The sequence below is a fragment of the Sorex araneus genome, chromosome 1, assembly GCF_027595985.1.
Source record: "Sorex araneus isolate mSorAra2 chromosome 1, mSorAra2.pri, whole genome shotgun sequence".
Lineage (NCBI taxonomy): Eukaryota > Metazoa > Chordata > Mammalia > Eulipotyphla > Soricidae > Sorex > Sorex araneus.
Window position 1 is genome coordinate 149,050,454 of NC_073302.1, and position 19,083 is coordinate 149,069,536.

The following is a 19,083-nucleotide window of genomic DNA, read 5'->3' on the forward strand; positions in this document are numbered from 1 at the left end:
CGCGTGCAAGGCAAATGCCCTACCCGCTGTGCTATCTCTCCAGCCCTGGACTACAGTTTTTAAAAAGTGAAATAAAAGCATACATATTTAAAAGTATGCACATCCTTAAGTGCAGATTATGAATTCTCCTAAACACACACTCCTTTGGAACCACCCTCCAACGCAAGTAACAGAACTCAGTGCACAGAACTAGGTTTTCTTTCTCTCAAGCCCAAGAGAATATCAAATAATTAAAACCCCTCCAACCCCCTGAGTATCTCCGGGTGTGACCCCCAAACAAAAACCCCCCTCCCCCTCCCCCCAGCCAACTCTCAAACATGCCAGCCTAATTTGGAGAGAAAGGGGTAGAGAGAACACCAGATGGGGGTTAAGTTTACTGGGGTCTGCGCAACATTGACTAGAGTGACACCCCAAACATGAAGGGAGAGGAGCCTGGGGCCAGGAGCCCAGACCCTGAGGCGGGAAGTGTCCGCCTTCTATAGAAGAGTTAACTCTGGGAAGTGGCCGAGCAAACGTGCAGCCGATTCTGGGAACTGAGCAGCAGAGCTGGGCGACTACGGAGCCTCTGGGTTCTCCTGGGCACCGCTGATGGTGTGAGCAGGGACACGGCAGCTGAGGGTGCTGCCAGGGACGGTCCCAGCCTGCCAGGCCTTTGAAATGTGGACTTAAGCGAGGCTTCTTTTTCAGGTGGGCTTTCGCTAGACCACTTTAAATAACAGCATTCCACTTCCATTTGATCACTCTTGAGTCATGTTCTTTTTTGTCTCTCTTTCTGGAGCCCAGACACATGCCCAAATTAACGCGTGGCTTTTGAGAGCCTTCCACATCTGGGCGTGTCTTTCCAACAACACTTGTCCCCAATTTCTGATCAGGAAAAGAGCACGGGGAGAGGGTGCCGTCCTGGTAGACCAAGAGTCGGGCCCCTCCAGACCTCCCCGCCTCCTTCCTCTCCAAATCCTCGAAGGCCGCGGAGCTCGGCGCGTGCCCGGGGACCCCCTTACCCGCCTCGGGGGAGGGAGGGGGCTCCAGCTCCGCTCGGGCGCGGGATCCCCGCCCCCTCCCCCCTTCGGGCCGGTCTTCGTGCGTTTCCTTTAACCCGGTGCCGAGCCGGGCCGGTTCCTCCCGCCTCCTGGCCCGCCGCTCCCTCCCTCCCTTCCCCGAGTTTCAGGTGAGCGGGTCGGTGACGGAGGCGGCGGGCCCGCACCACGCCCTCTCGCAGGCGTCCAGCCCTCCCCGCCTTTCTCCTGCGCGAGCTGGACGCGGCGGGACTCGGGCGAGCGCCGAGAAGCCGGAGCGACGCGTGCAGCAGGTGGGCCGGGGCCCCCGGGGGCCTCCCGCTCGGGGCCGGGCGGCGGCGGTGCGCATGCCCGAGGGCGGGGCGGGCGGGGGGCGGCGCGCGGCGTCCCGGGGCCCCGACCCCGCGGCGCGCGCCGGTCGCCCGCACAGCTCCAGGTGCGCCCGCCAGGTGAGCGCGCGCGGGGCTTCCCGCCGTCCCGGGCGCGTCGGGCGCGGAGGTGAGAGTCGGGCGCGGAGCCGGGGGCGCGCGGTGGCCCCTCCGTGCCGGCGGGGGAGTCGGCGGCGCCGCTGTCCAGCCGGGCCGGCCCGGGGAGCGGCGGGGAGGCCGCCCGCCCCGCGCCGGTTTCGGTGGCGGTTTCGCCCCTCGGCTGGGACTCTGGAGCGGCGGGGTCAGCGCGCCCGGGAGAGGGGCAGCCGGTCAGCTCCGGCGGCGGAAACGCTTCCAGCCACCCGCCCAGGCCGTGCTGGCAACTTTGGCTTTGCAGGGAGCGTGTTAGGTGCCCGAACACGCTCAGTGTTCTCGGGGAGCTGCAGTTTTGCTGGTGCTGGTGCTGGTGCTGGTGCTGATAGTGGGGTGTCCCCCAGGAGGAGGGGGGCGCCTCGTGGCCTCCGGCCGGGGGCCAGGTTGGGGGGTGGTGTAGTGTTGTTTCTGACCTCGGCTACCGGAGCTGATGGGGGTGGAGGGGCTGGTCGCAGGCCTGGGCGGGGTTATCTTAGACCCCGACGGGGAGGGCACCTCATAATTTCCGCTCCCACCCCACCGCTTTGGGTACTCCGGGGAGAGGTGGCCGGGATTAATCCAAGAAACATTCCTGGGAAGCGCGTGGGGGGCCCTCGATGGGCTCCTCCGAGTGGGCTTCTGGGAGCGGTGCGAGCGCACGGGGATTTCATTTCCAGCAAGGCTAGACTTCGAGGGAAGCGGCTCGAGCTGGCGACTCTCAGCCGTGACGGCCGCGGCCAGTGGGGTGGACCTGCCCGCGGGCTTGCTCCGCTCGGCCGCGCTCGGCGCCCGGGCCGCACGGACGCCGGCACCTGCGCCCGCCACGGCCGCGCCGCGGGGCTGCCCGGCGCCCCGACTGCCCAAGTGTTCGTTACCCGGGTGGGAGGAAGCCTGGCGGGGGAGGGGAGGGATGGGCAAATGGTCTTCGCGCCGGGGCGGGCAGAGCCCCCTCGACTCCCAGGGGCGGGAGCGGCCGCCGCACCTGCCGACCCGCCCCGGGGCTCTGCGCGCCGCGGACCCAGCCGGGAAATGACCCGGGGCGCCGAGGAGGTCCTCCGGCACCGCAGGTGTGTTGCTGGACTCCCAGGAAAAGAGAAACCCTTCTGCTTAAGGCCCTTCTGGTGATTGTCTTGATGGCTGCTTTCTTCTCGGGAGACGCGGTTCGCCTCTGCCAGGTGTAGTAGGATGTCGATTGCCCTGGACAGGTGAATCTTTATTTACATCTCCAGGTTCTTTGAAATAGAACCCGGAGCCGTGGCGCCACGGTAAGAGAGGTCTCTGCAGACAAAGCTACGTTCTATTTTTCGTGCCTTTTCACTTTATTCGGTTCCTCCTTTGGCACAAAGCCAGCTACGGCTGGGGATGTGTCTCAGGGGTCGAGCACTTGCCTTGTGTGTCTGGTGTGAGGCCCTGGGTGCCATCTCTGGCAGCACTCCCGAGAAGGCAGCAGCTTCCAGGTCCTTAGGGCAACCAGGGGCAGCGACTCCTAGGTGCAGAGGCCCGGTGCAGTGTCTGGGATAGAAAGCTTGCCTTGCATGCTTCGGACTCTAGTACCCGATGAGGTCCCCCTGCCAGGCATAATCCCGGAGTGCAGAGCCAGAGCACATCCCAGTGTGCCCCCCCCAAAAAAAAAATAGAATGCAGGGCTAGTGCATCCCTAATCTTCCTGTTGTGTTTTGTTTTCTTTAAAGATAGTATGGGCGGGCAGGGGAATGTGGCTCGGTATGTGTGTTTGCGTTGCATGTACAGAGGGCTTGGGTTCCATCCTAGGCTCCACTTACCTGGTTCCCACAGCACCTCAGGGTTGGGGCCATGGTTGCCCCCTACCCCCACCCCACATCCCACTGCCAGATGTAGCCTCTGCAACAACAAGAAGTTGGAGGATGGCCCCTCCTCTCCCTAGTGTATGTTTCACTCTCAGGAGGCCTGGATTCCATCATCCTCTAACACCATAACCCTGAGCACCACCAGGTGTGGCCCAGAAGGAAGAAAAGAACCAAAAGTTGCAATTATTTTCTTATTATTTCTTGGTTTGAGAGTCTCCCCCCAGCAGTGCTCAGGGGACCATGCAGTATTGGGGACCTAACCCCAGCCTTTAACTGTTGCGCACATTTGTGGCTCATTGAACTCTCTATCCAGTCCACTATTGCCTTTTTGAAGTGGTTGTAAGACATACTTTGAACTACACAAATTTGAGGCCAGAGGGATAGTACAGAGGCTGAGGCATATGCTGTACAGGCACCTGACCGGGGATTGATTCCCAGCACTACCTGTAGTCCCCCAAGCATTGGCAGGAGTGATACCTGAGCACAGAGCCTGGAGTACCACAGAGGGAGGCCCCCAAAATACAAATTTTCTATTATCTCTCACCTTCCCAGGAATCTCCCACTGCGAACTTTTCCCTTTTTGGTTTTTCTTTTTGGTTCATGCTGTGCAGCACTGTGCCAGGGGGTGGCTCCCCTGTGATGCTGGGGGGCAGTGCAGATGCCAGGATCAAACTTGAGACTCCCCCATTGTGTTTCAGATCTGCGAGAGACCTCAGCTACCAGAGAGCTTCCTTCAGTTGCATTTCAAGGCTTCAGTGACTGACCATAGTGGCCTTTTGTTCTTCCCGTGACTCTTGCAGGGACTACTAGCATTAAAGGGCTTGCAGATTGTGTGGAGAGCTTAAAAATGTATGTTGATGGTTTTAGTTGCGGTTGTTCTGTAAATGGGTGCCTCCCAGTCTCTGCTGTGGTATGAATCACCTGGAGATCTTACTGAGGAGCGAGTCTGGGTCTGGGAGAGAGCACAGAGATGGAGGCACGCAGGCGGAGGTCTGTCCCTGGCACCTTTTGATACGTCAGGGCCCCTGAGGATCTCTAGGTTTAGTGGTGGGCCTTCGCCATTCCCCTGTTGAGCCCTTTGGGCGGCTGGGGCAGTGCTGAACGGTTAGGTCTGTACCGCCTTGCCCCCATCTCCCACATAAGTCTGCCTGGAAGCCCCCGGCACCGTTGAGAAAAATAAGTCATCAGATTCATTGAACATAGGTGGGCATGGGATTCTGTCTTTCTAGGGAGTTCCTGGACATGCCCATTTGGTTATGCTGGACCTTTTTCTTTTTCCCTCAGACTCTAAGCTGTGAACTACTTTTTTTTTTTTTCTTTTTGGGTCACACCTGGCAGTGCACAGGGATCACTCCTGGCTCTGCACTCAGGAATCACCCCTGGAGGTGCTCAGGGGACCATATGGGATGCTGGGCGAACCCGGGTCGGCTGCGTGCAAGGCAAATGCCCTACCCGCTGTGCTATTGCTCCAGCCCCATAAGATGTGAACTACTTTGTAGAAATTGAAGGGTTAAATTTTTCTGGTTCTCTGAAGAATTTCAGGGCATTTACAGCTAGAATGAAATCGCAGCTGGAATATGGACTGTTGGTTTTGTAAGTCAGCTATTCACTGAGTATTGTTTTGTACCAGGGGCTACTTCTTCGAGATTGGGAGTCGAGTGATGAAGGTTGGGGTTGGGGAGGAGGAGGCTCAAAGGGCTGAGGCTTGGGTTTAATCCCTGGTATCCCTGCAGACATCCAAGTGCTTGTAAAGCTGCTTGTGCTTGTAAAGCTACTGTTCTTGGTTTAGCTTTGCTCTTTGATTTGTTTGTTTTTTGGGGGCCGTACTGGTTAGTGCTCAGAGGTTTACTTACTCCTGGCTGTGCATGTAGGGATCACTCCTGGCAGTGCTATGGACTGTCTGGGATGCTGGGAATCTAATCAGGGTTGGCTGTGTGCAAGTCAGATACCCTATCAGCTGTACTATCTCTCCGCCCCTAATCTTTTTTATGTTTTGGTAAACCTACTATTCTACTTGGCATGGAAATGATAGCCTTGTTTAAAAAAAAAAGAAAAAAGGAATGGGGGAAGGGAACCAGAGTGATAGTACAGTGTAGGCATAGGACAGTGGTTCAGGTGCTTGCCTTGCACACGGCTGACCTGGGTTCTATCCCAGTATCCATGTGGTCACCAGAGCCAGGAGTAAGCCCTGAGCACCGCTGTGGGTGGTGCAAACAAACAAAAATAGGGTGGAAATTTGCTCTAAAAACAAAATAGTTTGAAGAGGTGAGTGAGTGCTAACAAATTTCTGAGCTGAGACCTGAAGGTAGACACTGGTCATTTAAGGATCTGGGCATTCGGAACAGGAAATCCACCTGAGCAAGCCCTCCTTGGATTGATGCCTTTCTTCCAGGCAGTGAGTCTTGAGACAGTGATGTCTTAAATGTGGGGAGCTGCTCAGAGCCCCGCTCAGGAGACCTGTTTTCATCTTTATCAGTCTCTCTTTCTCTCTCTTTTTCTACCTCCTTTTTCACTCCTCCTTCCCTTTCCTTCTCTTATTTCCTAAATAATAGTACTTACCTCTCCCCCCCAAAAAATAAATGAAAAAACAATAAAATAAGATCTATTTACCCCATACAAAGAAGTTACCTGTAAGCTTATTAAAAATGCAGTTTCTCAATCTTCACACTATTTCCTATATGAACATTTTTTTGGTAAGCATGTTCAGCCATTCTTCATAACAGACAAAATATATTATTTCGGTTGTGTTTTGGGGCTTGGGATGGAAATATCCTGAATTTGGTGGTGGAAAGGTGTAATGGTGGTGGGATTGGTGTTTGAATATTAAATATAATCAAATACTGTGAACTAACTAATAAAATGAAAAAAAAATTTTAAATGCAGTGTCTGGGGGCTGGAGAGATAGTACAGCAGTGCCTTACTTGTGGCTGACTTGGGTTCATTCTTCAGCACCCCAGATGATCCAGCGAATCTTGCCAGAAGTGATTTCTGAGCCCAAAGCCAGGAATAAGCCCTGAGCACAGTTGGATGTGGCCCAAATCCCCCCTGCCCCAGAAAATGTAGTTTTGAAACAGATTCAGTCTGTTTTCAAAATCTGCCCAATTTAAACAGCTAAGGTGGGCCAGAGTTATAGTATGGTAGGTAGGGTGTTTGCCTTGCACGTGGCTCACTCGGGTTCTATCCCTGGCATCCTGTATGGTCCTCTGAGCACAGCCAGGAGTAATTCCTGAGTGCAGAGCCAGGAGTCAGTCACCCCTGAGCATTGCCGGGTGTGACCCCAAAAAGCCCCCCCAAGTTAAATAAATAAAACATCATGGGTAACTTATTATATTGTGGGTCAGAATAATAGCATAGCCATAGGGTGCTTGCTTTGCACGTAGCCAACCTGGGTTCAGTCCCTGATGATCCATATGGTCCCCTATCCGGAGTGATTCCTTAGTGCAGAGCCGGGAGTGACTCCTGAGCAATGCTGGATGTAGTGCCAAATCAAAACAAAAAAAAATATTTTTCCTTACTATATTGTGCCTATGATTAAAATGGAGTTGTTTGATCATGCACAACTTTAGAAAATTTTGGGTGTGTGTGGTAGGGACGCACCCAGCAGTGCTCAGGAGCTCTGCCTGCCATGGCGGTTGGGTCAGGGGATTAAACTGGGTCTCCCAGTTCAGTCTCTGCATCCTCCCGTGGAAAGCCTGCACTCCAGCCTGTCCAGTGCTCTCTCCCAACCTAGTGTCTGCTCAGTAGTTGGGCTTAGGTCCCTATCACTTTGAAGGCACAGTTCATTAAGGTGACTGATGAGCACCTTCTTTTTTTTTACAATTTTTATACATTTTATTTTCATAAAGTAGTTCACATTAGTTCATTACAGATAATATTCCAACACCAGCCCAACCAGGGAGCATCTTCCCACCACAATGAAAGTTTGTGAAGGTTGTTGTATTTCATCCTGGGGCTATTTAAGCCTGTGTATACGATATAAGCAAATATGTTAAAACCAAACACACGTGTGCTACTTTAGGTACATCAGTGGGTTTGCCTGTGTGCTCCAGGAGATTCTTTGTCACTCTCTTCTGGGAGCTTTATTTTATAGTCGCTGGATCTTGGCCGTTGAGGAGATTATATGGCACCAGGGGCAATTTGTGGGTGTGACTGCCAAGCTACTGGAAAATGGGGGATCTGGGGGGAGGAGGCCCAGTCCTGATCCGAAGAGGCTTGGAGATCTCAGACATGGTTCCCGCATACCTGGGTTTCTCTGCCGGTTCCTTCATGGGTGAGGCTCGTCCGAGGGTGTGGAGGGTGGCCTTGAACATGGCTGTTGCTGGGTTTTAGAGGTCTTTGGCTACGGGAGTTCTGCTTGGGGTGGGGAGGGAAACTCAACCTGCCCTCCTCTGAGGTGCCCCGGTGAAGACAGCCTGGCGCGGGGTCGGGAGATTCTGCCTGGTGAGCACGTTTGACCAAAATTTTGTGGCCTTTTCACTTATTTTTCCCCTCTTTCACATAGACCGCGTGTTAATGCCATGTGGGGCATTGGGAAACCATTGGCCCTTGATGCTCTTTCTCCTTTGGCTATGACCTTAAAGCATAGTCAGAGACTGCCTTGAAAGAGACCTTACAAATCCTCTGGTCCCCCAAAATATCAAACAGCTTACACCTTGCATAAACAGGTTGAGATAAAATTATTATTTGTTGTTTTTGGAGAGTGCACGGATCAGGGTGAGGGAGAATCTTCCCAGCACTGAGTTGAAATCTGGTCCTGGGTGGTGGCTGTTTTTGTCAAACCTTGACTAGGACAACGTGGACAGTTCAGATATTTGAAGGCTGCGGTGGTGGTTCTTCTAGAGTTCCCTTGGCCAAACATTTCCTGTTATTATAATCATTTGTCTTAAGACACAGCTATTTTGGACCCTTAGAACAATCTTAGGCAGCTCCTAAAGCAGGGCCTGGTTGGAACATGATGTACGAACTCTAAGTTGATGCAGAGATTTATTTCTTCCTTTTGTGGGGTGGATTGGGTTTGAGGGCCCCACCTACTCAGGGCCCCACCTACTTGCAGGTACTGGGCGGGCGGGGGTGGGGTGGGGGACTGAGTAGTACTGGGCCCGCTGGTAAAACCTATCCCCCACTGCTGGGTGTGGCCCCAACATCAAAGAGTAACAATGAATCAAGTAAGTAAAATAAGTAGGTTTAGCCCCTTGTTCCAGCTACAGGATTTGGTGAGTGTTGCTCTTAGTAGCTGGGAGGGTCTTGGTCCTTCCTGTGTTTTGCAGGCTGCAAATCTGGGTGAGAATGTGTGTCTGTACTCTGGTCACCTCCTACGGGTGAGAATGTGTCTGTACTCTGGCCACCTCCTGCCTCTCGCTTTTGTGTCCAGACTTGGATATCAACCCTCCTTTTCTTTCATCCTTGTTGGAGTCTGGTCTCAGTCCCTGGGAATCTGTCTCAACTCTATGCATGAGGGGCTGTGCCAGGAATCTCTGACTTCTCTGCTCTCCCTTCACCTGCCTGCTTGGTAACCTCAGGAAAGGAAATGCAATGTTACTTTGGCCTGACCTGATTTAGGTTTTGTTGCTCGGAGGCTACTCCTGGCTTTGTGCTCTGTTGTGACTCCTGCCAGTCACAAGGAGAGTATCCCGAGAGTATCCAGGGACACTCCCTGGATACTACCTACCTATATACTCCCTAATCCATGACTCCTAGGGATCTAGGGGACCAGTATGTTGTGAGTACCCCCAGGGGCCCTATGCAGTGCCAGGGCTGGAACTAGGGTTGGCTCACTCCTAGCTCATTGCTGGGGTCGCTTCTGGCAGTGCTTGGGGAACATGTGTGCCAAGAATGGAACCGAGGCATCCTATTTACAAAGCACATGTACCAGCCCTTTCAGCCTCTTCCCAGCCCCCGGGTTTGTGTTTTCACAGGGACCGAGAATTGCAAGCTTCCCTTCCCACATCCCTCCTGCAGGGGGGACAGAGGCACATGCTTCGTGGCCATGTGTCAGGGTCATAGTGGCCGTACCACGGGGTTGCACTGCGTTAGGGGTGATGTCAGGTTGTCTGGGGTTTTGAGAAAGCTTCAACTGTATTCTGAGTCTGGATAAATTCCGAACTCTCTCAAACCTGCTCAGTGTCTAAGTGCCTGAGCCCTGCCTACCAGGGGTTAAGATTCCACTCAAGTCCCTTGCTTGGTATTGGACAGTCACATCAGAAATAGTTTACCAGGGGCTGGAGCGATAGCACAGCGGGTAGGGCTTTTGCTTTGCATGCGGCCGACCCGGGTTCGAATCCCAGCATCCCATATGGTCCTCTGAGCACCGCCAGGAGTAATTCCTGTGCATCGCCGGGTGTGACCCAAAAAGCAAAAAAAAAAAAAAAAGAAAAAAAGAAAAGAAATAGTTTACCAATTGTCACATATACAAGTTTTCAAATTCAGTTTGTGTTTTCATTTGGGAGGTCGAACCCAGGGAGGGTCTCATACAAAACTGAGCAACTCCCAGCCTCTTTTTCTTACTATTCCTTTCTCAATTTCAATTAGGAAGATTTTTATTTGTTTGTTTCTGATACAAAGAGTGATTTGGGGTCATACCCAGGGATGCTTAGGGCTTACTCCTGGCTTTGTACTCCGGGATCACTCTTGGTGGTGCCCAGGGGACCGCATTTGGTGCCAGGGATCAAACCCAGGTCAGCTGGGTTCCAGGTAAGTACCCTATCTACTGTTCTATCTCCAGGCCCAGACTTGGAAGACTCTTACTGAGAACTGTTACTTTCTTATGGCACCAAGACAAAGTTGAAAGAGTTGAAGTGGGGTGGGGGAGAGAGTGCATGCATGCTTTACAACCGGCAAGACAGTTACCATCCCTGGCACTACATGGTCCTCGAGCACTGTGAGAGCAGTCACCTAGGAGAATGAATGAAGTCACCTTTTGGAGATTGAGGGATTTGAGCTGCCAGGAATTTTAGGAGAAAATCATTCTGTTCTGCGCTGAGAGGACTCTCACACAATGTCTGATGTGCCCCTTGTAAATTGTGCTCAGTTTTGAGTACTTGAGAGAGGACCTAAGGGTTGATCACAAACCCTCTACTCATATAGATGGATTTTTTGAATAATAAAAACATCTTTGGGGGCCAGAGCGGTAGTATAGTGGGTATGGCAATGCCTTACATGGGGCCAACCCGAGTTTCTTTTCTTTTCTTTTTTTTTTTGCTTTTTGGATCACACCCAGCGATGCTCAGGGGTTACTCCTGGCTTTGCACTCAGGAATTACTCCTGGCAGTGCTTGGGGGACCATATGGGATGCCGGGGATCGAACCCGGGTCGGCCGCGTGCAAGGCAAACGCCCTACCCGCTGTGCTATCGCTCCGGCCCCCAACCCGAGTTTCTATCCCCAGCACCCCTATATGGCCCCGAGGAGTGATTCCTGAGTGTAACCAGGAGTAACCCCAGATTGCTGGATATGGCCCAAACAAGAAAATAACAACAACAGAAAACATCGCTTGGGGGAGAGCCATACCTGGAGGTGTAAGGGCCTATTCCCAAATTGGTGCTTGAGGTTGTTACCCCTGGCAGTGCTCAGGGTCCCTGTGGTGCTAGGGATTGAACGCTGACCCCTTATACAAAGCATACACTCAACTTGTTGAGCTACGTCTCTGGTTCCACAAGACATCTTTTTGGGACAGAGAGATAGTTCAAGGGTTGGAGTACTTGCCTTGCACATGGGTGACCCCGGTTCAATCCTCTGGAAGCATATATAGTCCCCCAAATACCTCCAGAAGTGATCCCGTGGTGCCAGAGCAATAGCAGAGTAGCACAGTAGCACTGTCTTCCTGTTGTTAATTGATTTGCTCGAGTGGGCACCAGTAATGTCTCCATTGTGAGACTTGTTACTGTTTTTGGCATATTGAATACGCCATGGGTAGCTTGCTGGGCTCTCCAAGAGGGACGAAGGAATAGAACCCGCATGCAAGGCCAAACATCCTACCCGCTGTGCAATAGCAGAGTAGGTAGGGCAAATTTGCCTGTACACAGCTGACTGGGTTTGATCCCTGGCACCACATTTAGTTTCCCGAACACTGCCAGAAATGGTCTTTGAGTACAGAACTAGAAGAAAGGCTCTGAGCACTGCAGGGTGTGCCCCACCCCCCTCAAAAAAAGACAAAAAAATCAAAGTAAGAAGTAATTTCTAAAAAAATAAAATTAATCAATTAATTAAAAAAATATTTTTTTAAAAGTAGAAGTAATCTCTGAGTACAGAGTCAGGCGTAGTCTCTGATCGAGAAAAAGCCAAAGCATCTTTCTCACCAGTTAGATTATGCTTTAGTTAGTGCTGAGGGAGTGTATGCTAACACTGCTCTTATGTGCACCTTCACCTTCATTCTTATCTATATGAACTTCTGAAAGCAACATTGATCAGCCATGCATGTTTGCTCATAGCCATGACACAGGGCGACACACGCTTGCCCTGGGTATTTCCTGATCACTGAGCCACTGACCCTGAGCCTTTCCTGTGTGAATCATAGACTGTGGCACTGTCCCGTCTCCTCTCTGCTGTAGCAGCACCAGGGCTAAGCTCACTGGATTTCATTCAGCCATCTTCGTGGCTTCAATATTTCTAAAACTTCTCCAAGCTGGAACTGTAGCTCATGGATACCTCAAATATATGATGCCCAGGGTTTCCCCCTGGTACCCTTTCCCCCACAAATTTTTTTTTACAGGGGCTGGAAAGGTAGTACGGGGGCTAAAACACCTAACAGCATCCCTCTGCTCCTGATTTGAATCTCCAACTCCACATATGTGTCCCTGGCCACTGCCGGGGGACTCTCCTGTGGACAGAGCCAGAAATAGACCCTGAGCACTGTCAGGATGGCCCCCAGATTTAAAAAAAATAAAAAGTAATTTTCACATATCTTCCTTGTTCCTTGAAGTGAGTTATATTTGTCAGATACTTTTAAAAATTTGACCTTAGTTGTAAAAGCTTTGTGAAGTCTTTATTATTGTTACAAGTTATACGATCAAACTTGGACAGTCTCTGTGTGCCAGTGATGAGCGTGTCTTGGGCACTATGAGGACTAGCAGGCTGAGTGATTGCGGTGCTCAGGGAGTTCATGATCCACCGTGTAGGAATGGCGGTGGGCAGGCAAGCAAAATAAGCGTAGCGTGGGAGGTTACTTGATATTGGCATTCATTTTCTGAGTGATGCAAGGAAACTCTGAGCTCAGTACTAATGCCATTACCCTACTTGTGTTGCTTAGATTGGCTTATCTGGGGAGCTGTGGGGTGCATTGCTCATCCTGAAGATCAAGTGACCACTGACATCAGCCATGTCGTCCAGGCCTTTTGAAAGCCCGCCTCCTTACAGACCTGACGAGTTGTAAGTAAATCTTTGGATTCGTGTATTTCTTTTCCTGTTTGTGAAGTACCACTTGTAAGAGAAATGTATGGTTGAAACCTTTCCCTGTTTGCTTTTGAAAATAAAAGAATAGATTTTTGTCAGGCTTCGGGGGCCATGGCTGCAAGAGTGTGTATGTGTGTGTGTGTGTGTGTGTACGTGTACGTGTGTACGTGTGTGTATGTGTGTGTGTACACACGTTGGTGTCCTGGCTTTGATCCCCAGTGCTGCATGATCCCTCTGAGCAGTGCCCAGAATGACCCCCAGCTGAGCTGGGAGTTGCTCCTAATTACCACTGGCCCCCAGACCATACTGATAACAACAGTAATAATATTTATAATATGCAGTTGTAAGTTTCAGTTGTACAAGGGGTATACAGTAAAAGTGAGTGACTCTTGGGGCTGGAGAGATAGCACAGCGGGTAGGGCGTTTGCCTTGCACGCGGCCGACCCGGGTTCAAATCCCAGCATCCCATATGGTCCCCTGAGCACGGCCAGGGGTAATTCCTGAGTGCAGAGCCAGGAGTAACCCCTGTGCATCGCCAGGTGTGACCCAAAAAGAAAAAAGAAAAAAAAAAGTGAGTGACTCTTGCTGTTACACTATTGTTAAGAAGCAAAATTTTGGGTTCTCATCCTAGTCATTGGAAGAATTAACAATGTATTCTTTCATTATAAATCTGCTTTTGTTCATTGATGGGGATTTCCACCTGTATTTCTTAATTTGGGTTTTTGGGTCACACCAGATGTGCTCAGGGCTTACTCCTGGCTGTATTTCAGGATCACTTTTGGCCATACTCAGGGGACTATATGTGGTGTGGGGATCAAACCAAGGTTGACTGCATGCAAGGTGAGGAGTGCCTTACCTGCTGCACTAACTCTCTGGCTTTTATATCTTAAGCAGTCAGTATATTGGGGTTTTGTGCCATACCTGGCAGTACTCAGGGGCCCATGCAGTGCTCAGGACCGAACTCAGGGCTCCTGCATGCAAAGTAGGTACTCAGACCTGTGAACTGTATCTCTGGCACAATAAATGGGACTTTTCATATTCTTCTTTTGTGATGCAGGGCATGAAACCCAGTGCCTCACACCTGGAAGGCAAGTGCTTTATTCTGCTGAGTTACATCTATGGTCTGTATTTCTATTCATATAGCCAGGGTCACATTAAGATTTAAGATTTTACTGGCTGACCGAGATGTAGTATAGTAGGTAAGGTACTTGCCCTGCTCAAGTCCAACCCAGGTTCTATCCTCTGAGCACAAAACCAGGAGTAAGCTCTTAACACCACCAGATGTGTCCTCCTCCACCTCGACACCCCAGAAAATTTCTTAGATGAAAAGCGTTCATGTGTGAAAAACGTTTGAGAAGCTTTGTCCTTTTTTTTTTTTTTTTTTTTTTGCTTTTCGGGTCACACCTGGTGATGTTAAAGGGTTACTTTTGGCTCTGCACTCAGGAATTACTCCTGGTGGTGCTTGGGGAACCATTAGGGATGCCGGTGATCAAATCCGGGTTGACCATGTGCAAGGCAAATGCCCTACCTGCTGTGGTATCACCTTGGCCCTAAAGAAACTGTTTGGCCAGGACTGAGCCCTTTGCACCCTTGGTGTGACCCAGAAACAAAAATAATAAGCAAACAAACAAAAGGAGCAGCTCTGTCTGCCAGCGTGTTTATACCTAGCATGCGCAGCTTTTCAGACTCCAATGTGAGTCAGTGGGCTATGGAGTTTTGTTGTTTATTTTGGCTTGGGGGTTGTACTTGGTTAGTTCTTGAGAACTACTTCTGGTTAGACTGGCTCATTTGGGGAGCTGGTTCAATGCTTAGGGCACCTTGTGGTGCCAGAATTAATTCCACTTTCCCACGTGCAAAGCATCCAGGGGTGGAAAAAATTTGATTTTAATGCCATCCCAATTGTGCTCAGGGTTTATGCCTGTCTCTGTGCTCAGGTATCTCTCTTGGCAGTATTCTGGGGCCACTATGAGTGCCAGGGAATGGACAGGTTATGTCAGACAAGCGCCTTAACCCCAGTACTATGTCTCTGGCCTCGCTGTAGACTTTTTATGTCTGATACTCTCAGAGCAGCGTATCAGCTTTCTCTCCATTTTTTGTGTTTGTTTGTTTCCTTTTTTTTCTCATATTCCTAAACTCAGGCCGTATGTTTGTTAGGCCCTATGATTAGTAGTGCCTAATAGTAGGAATGTGGTTTGTGGCAGTGATAGCAACAAAAAGGGTTAAGGACATTGCAGGTATTGACTTTTGCCTCCGCAGGACCTGTCCTTCTGGATGCCAGCCCCGTGTGCGTGCCTGCTAAAATCACACACACATGGTTCCCGCACTGCCAGGAGTGATTCCTAAGCAGCACAAAACCTCTGTGTGTGTGTGTGTGTGTGTGTGTGTGTGTGTGCGCGCGCGCGCGAACGGGAGGCTTGGGAGCCAGCGGGAGACTTGGGAGCGCGCGCGTGTGTGTGTGTGTATAAACGGAAGGCTTGGGAGTGTGTGTGTGTGTGTGTGTGTGTGTGTGTGTGTGTGTGTGTGTGTGTGTGTGTGTACACGGGAGGCTTGGGAGCCAGTTAGCTCCCTGCTGAGTTCTCATGGTATATTTGATTGACTTGGTAACACAGATGACTCATAACATGTTACTTTCTCCCTTGTCAGCCTGAGCTGGGTGAGGCTTGGTGAGACTGTCCTGTTTACATTGTGTCCCCAGTGCCCAGTGCGCCCAGCCTGGGGGCCATCATTAGCTGTCAAATGAAGAAACAAATGCGTGTGCTTCCTTGTTCCTTTCTATGGTGGTGTGTGGGGCCGTGGGTGTTGGTGCACACCCAGCTGTGCTCGGGTTCTACTCCTGGCAGGATGTAGGGGAACTTGCAGGGCCAGGGATCCAGCCGGTGTGCTACTTGGTTCCGGCCCTTTGACTCATCTCCCCGACCCCGAGTGTGGGGGAGAGCAGAGCCGCCGTGCTCCGTGAGGGTCTGGACAGGTGTTCTGTCCGCAGTGTCCCAACACACCAGCAACTTCCACTCCTTTGTTCTCTGTGTGGGTCCCAGTTCCAGGGTTGAGGATCCAGCTGGTGTGAAGCGCTGGGGATTGTCCGAAGGCCTCGGGTGATTCTTACCCACAGCACCATAGGAGGGTTGCTGGTGCCGAGTAGCCGTTCTCTGAGGTCCAGTCTAGCAGCCTTGTCTGGACGCTCATCTCATGGGTTTGCGGAGGAGGCCAACAGCTTGTGTGTCCCCATGAATCTGATGCCCTTATACCACCCCTGTCCATGCTGCTACACCACCCCTTCACAAAAGCCCCTGGGCCGGGTGGTTTTCCCTCTCCCGTTGTTGCAGGTGAGACTCCCTCACGGGGCTGCCGGCCTGTGGTTGGACTCCAGGGGCAGAGAGCCTTTTTCTGGGCTGAAGGTTCTAGCACACAGTGGAAAGGGTGGAAGAGCTTCGGATCCTCTCTCACCAGAGTCCGGCTCCCTTCTCGAGAGCTCTGCCCTCGTGGCCTTCCATAGGCCCAGCTCCCAGTACCCCTTGGAAGATTTTGACCTTTGAATTTCAACAGCTCATAAATCTCTCCCATAGCAGTGGGAAAATACTAATAGCTTTATTTGCTAATGGTTCAAACCCCTGTTCTTCAACTTGGGGGGTCCATGTGCCAGTGCCCAGTCCATGGATAATTCTTAACGGTTCACTAAGAATTTCTCCCCAGTTGTGTAGCGGGGCCAGTGCACTGCATGGTGCAGGCTGAGTGGAACATGGTACAATTCCCGAAGCTGCAGGTCTGTGAAATTGTTCTGTTTCCCCTTGTCTGTAGCTGTCAGACGGTTGAAGGGCACGGCTTTGAATATTTCCATGGCTAACTTCGTATTTGTTTTCTGCTTGCCGGAATGTGCTAAGTCGATGTCCGTTTCATGTGTGTTCCAGCAAACCCAATCACTATGCACCCAGCAATGACATCTACGGCGGGGAGATGCACGTTCGACCCATGCTCTCTCAGCCGGCCTATTCGTTCTACCCAGAAGATGAAATCCTGCACTTTTACAAGTGGACTTCTCCCCCGGGCGTCATCCGCATCCTGTGCATGCTCATCATCGTCATGTGCATCGCTATATTCGCCTGTGTGGCCTCCACGCTGGCCTGGGACCGAGGCTATGGAGCCGGCTTGCTGGGAGGAGGGCTCGGCTACCCGTACGGGAGTGGCTTTGGCAGCTACGGAAGTGGCTTCGGCTATGGCTATGGCTACGGCTACGGCGCCTACACAGACCCCAGAGCAGCCAAGGGCTTCCTGCTGGCCATGGCTGCCTTTTGCTTCATGGCTGCCCTGGTGATATTCGTCACCAGTGTTATCAGATCTGAAATGTCCAGGACCAGAAAATACTATTTGATGGTGATCATAGTGAGCGCCATCCTGGGCATCATGGTGTTCATTGCCACGATTGTCTACATCATGGGTGTCAACCCCACTGCCCAGGCTTCGGGCTCTATGTACACTTCGCCCATCTACACCCTCTGCCAGCAGTTTTACGCGTCGACGGGCACCGGCCTCTACGTGGATCAGTACCTGTATCACTACTGTGTGGTGGACGCCCAGGAGGTACGGGGAATTTCACTTTGTTCCCCCTCCCACCCTTCTTGGGCCCCCGATAGTCTCAATTTCGGGATGTTTAATTGAAGCACTTTGTTAATGTGGTTCACTTCTACTCAGCCTATAGATATCAGTGCCTACCACAAGTGGCTCACACTGGACTGTGGTCTTTAGTTAACACAAATGGTGGTGTCAGCGTTGGCATGTTAAATCACAATCTGGGGGCCAGAGAGCTAGCACAATGTCAAGAGCTCATGCCTTACATGCAGGAGGCCTGGGTTTGCTCCCTAACACTGCATGGTACCCCAAACATCTCTGGGAACAGGCCCCAAAATACTGCTGGATGTGTGTCCACCCCCCAAAAAGGATTGGGTGTCATTATCAAGATATAATTAATTGGGTGCCAAAGAGATAGTATGGTAAGGCTCTTGCCTTGCACGCAGCCAATCCAAGTTTGAGCCCTGACACCCCGTATGTTCCCCCAAACTCTGTCAGGAGTAATTCCCGAGTGCAGAAAAATTTGGGACCTATGTAAATGAAAAGATTTTCTATGTTCATGGATCATAATATAAAAATGACATCAATGAAATTGATCTACATATCTAATGCAGTTTGGTTTTGGGGCCACACCCAGTAATGTGCAGGGTCTACTCCTGGCTCTGAGCTCAGGAATCATTCCTGGCACACCTCAGGGGGCCATGTGAGGTGCCAGGGATTGCACGTGCGTCTACCCAGGCACAAGTTAAGCGCCTTCCTTGTTACACTGTCGCTCTAGCCCCCAGATTTAATGCATTTCTTAAAAAAAAAAAAGTCTTAGTTGGCTTTTCTTGGTTTTTTTTTTTTCCACATAAATTGACAAGTTGAATCTAAAATGTATCTGAGGGGCTGGAGTGATAGTATAGCAGGTAGGGCGCTTGTCTTGCACGTGGCTGACTCAGCGAGCTGAGCCCTGCCAGAATGATCCTTGAGCACAGGGCTAAGAGTCAATCCTTTGTACTTCCGGATGTAACACAGAAACAACCAAAAAGCATATGAAAATGAAAGGGATACAGAACCTAATCAAAATAATCTTAGGAGTTTGGGCCAGAGCAATAAATAATACAGCCTTTGCCTTGCACAGCCTACCCGGCATCTCGTATGGTCTCTGATCCTGCAAGGGATCCCGAGTGCAAAGCCAGGAGTAATCCCTCAGCATTGGCAGGTGTGGCCCAGAACCAAAGACTTGGAGGACCCCCCACTTCCCAGCTTCTCTCTTTCTACAAAGCCACAGTAGTCGAGATAGCACGGGGCTGCCGAAGGATGGAGATACAAATCAAGGGACTCTGAGAGTCTAGAAATAAACTCGCATTTATGGTTAGCTCATTTTTGGACAAGGGACATAAAGGCAATTTAATGATGAGACAGTTGAGCCACATCTAGCAGTGCTGAAGGGAGGGGTACTCCTGGCTCAGTGCTTAAGGGACCATGACGAAGGCAGTGCAGGGTTCTAAGACCTGGGCCTCACCTAGGTAGATTGTTCACTCCCATCCTTTAAAAAAATTTTTTTTTTATCCAATCACTGTGAGATAGTGCATTACAAACTTGTTTGTGATTGTGTTTCAGTCTTCCAGTGTTCCAACATTCACCAGTGTCCAACATTTCACCAGTGTAATTTCCTGGCACCTGTGTCCCCAGTTTCCCTCCTACCCCTTCAAGCCACCCCCCTCCCCAGCCTGTCTCTATGGCAGGGACCTCTCTTTTTTCTCTCTCTTTTTCTCTCATTTTAGACATTGTGGTTTCATTACCAACTA

General features: G+C 51.1%; 1 protein-coding gene across 5 annotated transcripts in view; it reads left to right on the plus strand.

Annotated features, from left to right (window-relative positions):
• The first annotated feature begins 1,097 nt into the window (after window positions 1-1,097).
• The window catches only part of OCLN (occludin), a 60,866-nt gene continuing 42,880 nt past the window's right edge, over window positions 1,098-19,083 (plus strand). Inside the window, exons 1-3 of one of the 5 annotated variants that reach the window (XM_055134108.1) lie at window positions 1,098-1,309; window positions 12,585-12,703; window positions 16,633-17,302. In XM_055134108.1, the coding sequence (XP_054990083.1) occupies window positions 12,654-12,703; window positions 16,633-17,302 (720 nt within the window). In that variant the 5' untranslated portion in view covers window positions 1,098-1,309; window positions 12,585-12,653. Of the gene's footprint in view, window positions 1,310-1,390; window positions 1,515-2,444; window positions 2,584-2,702; window positions 2,722-12,584; window positions 12,704-16,632; window positions 17,303-19,083 lie in introns of those variants that run through there. The other 4 variants (XM_055134093.1, XM_055134116.1, XM_055134102.1 and 1 more) reach the window with 4 other exon arrangements.